Below are 7,317 nucleotides of genomic sequence, written 5' to 3'. Positions count from 1 at the left end.
GTACGAACTCCTCCGTAACGGCTCGACCGATTCGGATAAAAATTTTTTTGTACATTTGGTAGGTACGAGAATAGGTAGTAAAGTATTTTTCACCCTTTTAGCCCCACCCGGGGAGTTGCTCAAACGAGGATTTTGAGATTTTCTGTGCCAATGTAAATACTGCCCAAAATCACAATGTAATACTGGCAATGTAAATTTATAACCAAAAAAAAATCACGATATTAATTGAAAATTTTGAAAATTGAAGCGATGAAAAGTTTTTACAAATCCCTCGTATTGTATGATAAAATTTTTTTCTTAATCATGTAAAAACACAAAATTTAACATGTACAAGACACGAGTCAATGGGAGGGGTCCGGACCCCATGGACCCCCCCCCCCCCTGTAAATACGCCACTATCAAGATCTGTTATGGAAAGTTAACGAGCGATCGTGGCGACAAAATTGAGTAACTAAAATTTAGTCACTGTGTATAGTAATAGAACAGTGTAGGAAGCTGGTGAAAAAGATAGATACTAGGAGATGGCGCTACAATCGCTCGTTGACTTTCCGGAGCAGATGTGGATCTTTTCATTATAAAGTGCACTATTATTCGTTTCCAGTCCTGTTAATCATAGTCCGTGGCTTAAACCGACTATGATCACTTTTTGTGATATCAAACAGGTGCTCTCAAAACGGAATTGAAATTACTATTGGTAAAATCTAACAATCTAAAAATACGCGCTTTGGTGGAAACAATTTGTACCTTCCAAAGTTCCAATTCGGAATGTATGGATGATATAATTTAATATTGGTTATTTTACTTTTTATGATAAATTAATTTTGCTATCGAAACTTTATACGCTTTTATAGCCAACCGTATACTTGGACTTACCAGGTAAGTACAATTTCTACTAATATTATCAAATACATATAAATACACTTCACTTACGACAAAATTTATGTGAAATGTCGGGAAAATAAATACAATCTCCCGACTCTACGTGGGGGGGAACCCGTCTAATCATCAGCACGATAGGCGTCGACAGCGCTTCCAGTGTTAATTTGTTTTTCCAATAATCAGCTGTTTAGATTCAGCGACGATATAAGTGCGACAGAGAAAACTTGTATGGATTTAGTCGTTAATGTTAGAAAGAAACGGATGTCTTCGGCTCCGAGATCACGATTCATTCTTATAATACAGAAGCTATTATCGTCTATGGATTATCACATATATACCATATATGTATACATATTATAGCCTTTGTAAATGAACTGACTCAGTGCCATCTCGGTAGTATAATTTTTTTATTGCAACCTTTGATTTTACATCGTATGGTTATTTCAGGTACATTCTGTCGGCGATTATATAAGACGTCCCAGTGTCCCACCGAAATCAAAGTAAATCATTTGTGATAGTGCTGTCGAACGGGAAAAATACCAACTCCGTTGATGTTTATAACTATTCCAGTGTGCGAATTTCTATCGTCTACCTCGTGTAAATACTGAACACATACGTTTTACACTTTAATATTACCCACAATGAGCCAACAAAAGGTAAACGAAAAACATAATTATATTATTTACAGACAATATACCTACCACACAATGCGAATATTAATTTTAAAGCACTGAGTGTTATAAAATTATATTAAATGCATCGTTACTCGTTAGCATACCTACCTAATCATATTATTCTATTCTCGAAATGTCATGTTAAATATTCAAAATAATATAAGAGCAACCCTTGCAAGTTCCAAAACGTGTATTGTTGTAAATATTATTATTATTATTATTATTACTACCTATTTTTAATTAATATTTTTTATACACAATTAAATTTATTCAAACGTGCATGTTATATTTTATTTTTTACATTAAATTAATTGAAAACAAGACAGTATATTAGTACAATTATAGTAGCTTATAATTTTTTGAACGACCATTTTCATTTTCAATTTGTATCATTTTTATTTTTATTGGAAATGCCATTTTTAAAATCATGTTAACAAACAAATATTCAATCCTATAACTGTTAGGTAGGTATCCTATCGTAATAATAAATAATATTATTGAATAATGATTTTCACTAAATATTTTATGAATTATTTGATTTAAAAATTTTTTATATTAAATTCAAATAGGTAATATGATACAATTTTAAGATTTAATTATCTTATACAAAATATAATGTATTAATTAAATATTGTATTGTCTACCTACCAAATTGACCAAATTGTCATAAGTATTCTTAACATTTTAATAAACTTTAATTTGAACATTTCACTACACATTAATTACTTATAAGATAGTAAGTGCACTAGTAAGTCGCATGCATATGAGTGTCGAGTGATACAGATAATATATATATAGATAATTTCATTGATTATGAATACTCAATAATATTATATGTACCTGTTTTATGTATAATTCCAAAACTAAATTCAGCTCTTTCATAACCATTAAACATATTTTGTATTTTTAGGCTGTTGTCATTCTATTATTGAATGTATTTTTTACAACATTCATCTGTGCCCAATTTGGTAGTCCTGCAGGCAATAGCAATCCCGGATACGGTGGTATAGGTACCAGTGTACCATCAGGAGACTATGGACACAAAGGCCAAAATCCCGTCAGAGGACCTAGTGGATCAGATGGAAATTCAGAAGTAAGTTCTATGTGCAACTTGTATTTTAGTACAAACCATATTTTGACAATAAGTCGTTACTATTAATATAAGCAAGTATGGGCAAGTTAATGATTTTTTTTTACTCAGTTAAGTTAAGTATATGCACCAATAACAAAAAGTTAAAAGTTATAAGTTAATTTAATTATAGGTCAACTCAGTTAAAAATAATACACTCTTTTTGTTAACTTTTCATTAAGTTAAAAAAAAGTTAATTTGTTAATTCAACGCTAGCATACTTAATTTTTTACCAATCCTAAACTAAATTATAGACTATAGTATTTATACTTTTTACAGTATTTCCATATAAGTTAGATTGGAATAAAATAAACTTTTAACTTTAAACAATTCACGGTAAATATTTTTGACATGACAAACGAAATAGACTTAAAAAGTGAAATGTAATAATACAATTTAAAACAAATTCAATTTACTTAACTAACTAATTTGTTAATTTCACGTTAATTAATAAGATATTTAGTAAGCTAACAGTTAAGTTAATGAAAATCCAAAAGTAACTAGTTAAGTTAAAACGTTAAAATGAAATTAACTTTTTAACTAAATTCTATATAACTAATTGTAATTTTGCATAATGCAAATAAATTTTATAACAAAGTATTAATATGTACCCACGTCAATATTTTTATTATTACAGTAAATTAGTTAACTATTTATAAACAATGGTGTCAGTATAGTACAGTATTACCTATATACAAATTATAGATAGGAATATTCTCAATCAAATTAAGTACACCAATAACATTTTTGATTACCATAAGTCATTGAACATAATAAGGGGGTACTTTTGGTTTTGCTTTCCCCATTTCTTTTAAAAGCCATAGGAAAACTAGTATAGTAAAACTTCCGTTAACAGTCACCTCTATGTAACAGTCAATTTTTTTGGTCCCGTCGAGTGTTATCCTACCTCTGTAAGACGGCACCTCTAAATAGCGGTCATTATTTACAGTCCCTTTGGTGACCGTTATATGACAGTTCTACTCGAGGTTCTATTGTATTAATATTATAATAGGTTTATAATTATTAAAGATATTCTACACAAATTTAAATGACTACTTACAATAAAGGGTGTGATACCAATGAATACTGTGATGTGTCACAATTTGCAAATTACCAAATAATTTTATTTTTTAGTATACCTACACCGCTATGTGTCACAGTAAAAGTATATATAGTAGTAGTTTATATTATTAATTATATTTACTGAACAATGTTTTTGTCTGGGTTAATGTAGTCTGAGCCGTTCAACTTTGCTTTCCAAGTGAAAGATGCACCCACCAATACATACTTCATGCACGAAGCCAACAGTGACGGCAAACAAGTGACCGGAGCGTACAGTGCACTTCTTCCGGATGGTCGTAATCAAGTAATGACATATGTAGCCGACACAAATGGTTACAACGCCAAAGTCAACTATGAAGGGGAAGCTAAACCACAACCATCTCAACCAGACAGCCAAAGAAGTTATCTGTCCAGGCCGGGTTCTCCTGCTTTGACTCCAAGTAGTGACCCATTGTCTGCCCCAGGTTATATCATCTGGGTACCACTTATAAGAAAGGGTGATAAGGGATCTTCTCGACCCAAACCAAAGGAGGATTCTGATGACCTGAATTTTGATTTTTAATATTTTAATTAATTTTTTAATTATGTATTTAGTTTTTAACTTTTCAAGTTTTTTGACTGACCAAATAACTTTATTATTATTATTATTTTGACAGTAATTAAAAGAAAAACTACTCAAAATTTTCTTACGCCTGTAAATTAGAGGTCTCTATTTCAAGTGTAGTTACATTCACAGATACACGTAAAATTAAAATTCACGGATCATGCAATCACATGAAATAAATTAACGTGAATTTGTGAATACGTGAGTCCGTGAATTTTGTTATTAAATCACGCATTTATTATTACATTTGAAATTTTATTTTCAATACATTTAGTATCTTCCAATGACTTCCTAGTTTTTACATGGAATTGAACGGTGATCAATTATTTATTACGAACAGAATATCCACTGAAAACTAATATTTTAGAATGCGGTTTTTTCGACAAATGTTTATTATTAAAATTTTACATAAATACAAAAATAATTGAACAATTATGAATATCATAAAAATTGATAACAATAAAAACATGTTTTTAAATTTTATTTATTTATTAATTTTGGACAATAAGCCCAATTTTTTCACATGTATAATTTACTCGTGTAATATGATACAGTATTGATAATTATTAATTAATATAATATATGTTCTAGTTCAATAAATCCTAACAGATAAACAGATATCCATGTGTATGTATTTGTGTTATAAATTATAATTAGAATATTATACCTATAAATACTATATGTAATGTGAAATTGAATAACAATAAATTGTAAAAAAAAACATAATAATTTTCATTCTAATAGTTTTCTATTTTGATAAAGAAAAATCAACATATTAACATTTTCCGACAGCAAACAGCTTATTTTGACGTAACTATATTACCTGCTGTAGAAAAACATCTTTCCGAACTGACTGATGATGCCGGTATTATCAAATATTTTAATGCCAACTTCGCTATAGCTGGATATTTATGTTCCCGTGTTTTCCACCACTCGAATGGATCTAAGTCAAATTTCAACTGTGTTTCTGCTAGGTAACCTTAAAACTGATCAGATATTTCATTTTCAGGAAGACTTTCATGACAATATAAAAATTTGAGATCGGTATTACCGATCGATGTATGTTGTTGCATCTGTTGCTGATGAACAACTATATCATTCAATAAATTTTTAACATGATAACAAATTTCTTCTCTAATATGAATCGGTTCATGTTCCAAATCCTTATACCTAGGATCTAAAAAACTTCAAATATGACTTACAGAAATTATATTATTAATTTCAAATTTAAGATTAAACCGCTTTGTTAATTCATTTACAACAGTTTTTCTGAAGTCTTTAATAGTTATATTGTCGTCATCTCGTGATTTTAAATGATTTTCTATAACTTTGTAAAGCAAAGGTCTCACCATAGACACTGGAGAATGATTTTCTTTACAAAGAACTGTTGTAAGAACGTAAAATGGTTTCAGTAAACATATCAAAGTTTCTATTAAACAATATTGATTTTCTGTAATCTCCAATTTTCTATATATTTCTGATGTAGTTAAACTTCTATCGGTTAATACAGATAATATTACACTTCTATTTATAAAAAGACGATCCAACATTGTATAAATTGAATTCCACTGTGTTTTACAATATTGAAGCAATGAACTTTTGATATAGCCTAATTATTGTTCTTGTTTTTTATGTAATTCATTCATAGCTACATTGGAGTGTTTGAAATGACGAACTAATTCAGAACATTTTTCAATTATTTCAGTATCTGTTTTTAAAGAATTGTCGATACAAAGTTGCAATGAATGAGCTGCACATGTACTACTACAAACTTCAGGAATAAAACTTAATGATGTGAAGGCATTTACAATATTTTTACCATTATCTGTTACTACTGCTACTACTTTTTTTTATTTATTTCCCATTCGTTGAAAGTATTCTCTAGTTGCTGGGTAAGATTTTCTGCAGTGTGTCGCTCGTGTAACTCATGAGTAGTAAGTGTAAATGATATTTAACACCACTGTGTATCAATAATATGTGCACCTATAGTTATATATGACTGTTGTGACAAGGATGAAGTACACGATACACTTTGAGCAGAACGCAATTTTTCTATTACTTTTTTTTTTGTATCAGTTTTTAGTGCATATAGTCTCTTTTTTAATGCCTCTTCCTTAATTGCCTTGTAATTTGGTTCTACGATGGACATGAAATAATGAAATCCAGCACTAGAACAGAATGATATAGGCATTTGATTTAAAGCCACCATTTTAGCCACGGTTTGATGAATATTTTCAGTTCTTTCAGGATGTTGGATTACCATTTCTTTCACTTGTTAAATTATTACGATGACGTCGTTTTCGAGATGAAACTGTAGAAGATAAAGTAGAAGTAAAAGTGCTAATTTGAGTATCACATAATTCTAAATTGTCGGCATTTGATTGTTCATTAATATTTTCATTGCTTTCTCCACTATTTTAAAATAAAATTATCATAAATCATAATATTGTAAATGAAATAAATAATTCTGATTGCACCATTATTCTTAGCGCAAAAAAGTACATATGTTTCAGGAAAAAAATATGGAAAATTGCGTGGATGCTAAACTAGATTTATACTAAAAATTTTAATTATATAACTATAGCGTACTAAATATTTAAATTACCATAATACTATAATATTGCTCGCTGTTATTATTATTACTATATGTGTTAATCCTGACATATTATACAATACGCAACTTTGTGTTCTATTACTTTCATGTTCATGTTTGATATATTATGAATGTTTTTTAAATGACGAAGTACTGATCCAGTTGTTCCACCAACACACGAAAATTCATTATTAGAATTTTCATCGCATAAATCACAGTAAGCTTTATCTCCTACACGTTTATCGTAATTCCAAACCTAACTTTTAACCTTAGACATTGTTATGCGTTAGAAAGAAAATTTATATTTTAATGCTGATAGTACACATTTACCGAGAGTCCGAGATTGTCTCATCAAGGCCTCAATAAATAACAACAG

The 7,317-nt window shown here is 29.4% G+C and overlaps 1 protein-coding gene across 1 annotated transcript; it reads left to right on the top strand.

The window, feature by feature from the left end:
• The first annotated feature begins 1,171 nt into the window (after window positions 1-1,171).
• On the top strand, window positions 1,172-4,710 carry LOC132936513 (pro-resilin-like). The gene is made up of 4 exons (XM_061003254.1): window positions 1,172-1,272; window positions 1,327-1,535; window positions 2,464-2,646; window positions 3,917-4,710. The coding sequence occupies exons 2-4, from the start codon at window positions 1,521-1,523 to the stop codon at window positions 4,304-4,306; spliced, it is 588 nt and encodes a 195-aa protein (XP_060859237.1). The 5' UTR covers window positions 1,172-1,272; window positions 1,327-1,520; the 3' UTR covers window positions 4,307-4,710.
• The last annotated feature ends 2,607 nt before the right edge of the window (window positions 4,711-7,317 follow it).

The sequence above is a fragment of the Metopolophium dirhodum genome, chromosome 1, assembly GCF_019925205.1.
Source record: "Metopolophium dirhodum isolate CAU chromosome 1, ASM1992520v1, whole genome shotgun sequence".
Lineage (NCBI taxonomy): Eukaryota > Metazoa > Arthropoda > Insecta > Hemiptera > Aphididae > Metopolophium > Metopolophium dirhodum.
This window is presented reverse-complemented; position numbering and strand designations above follow the sequence as displayed.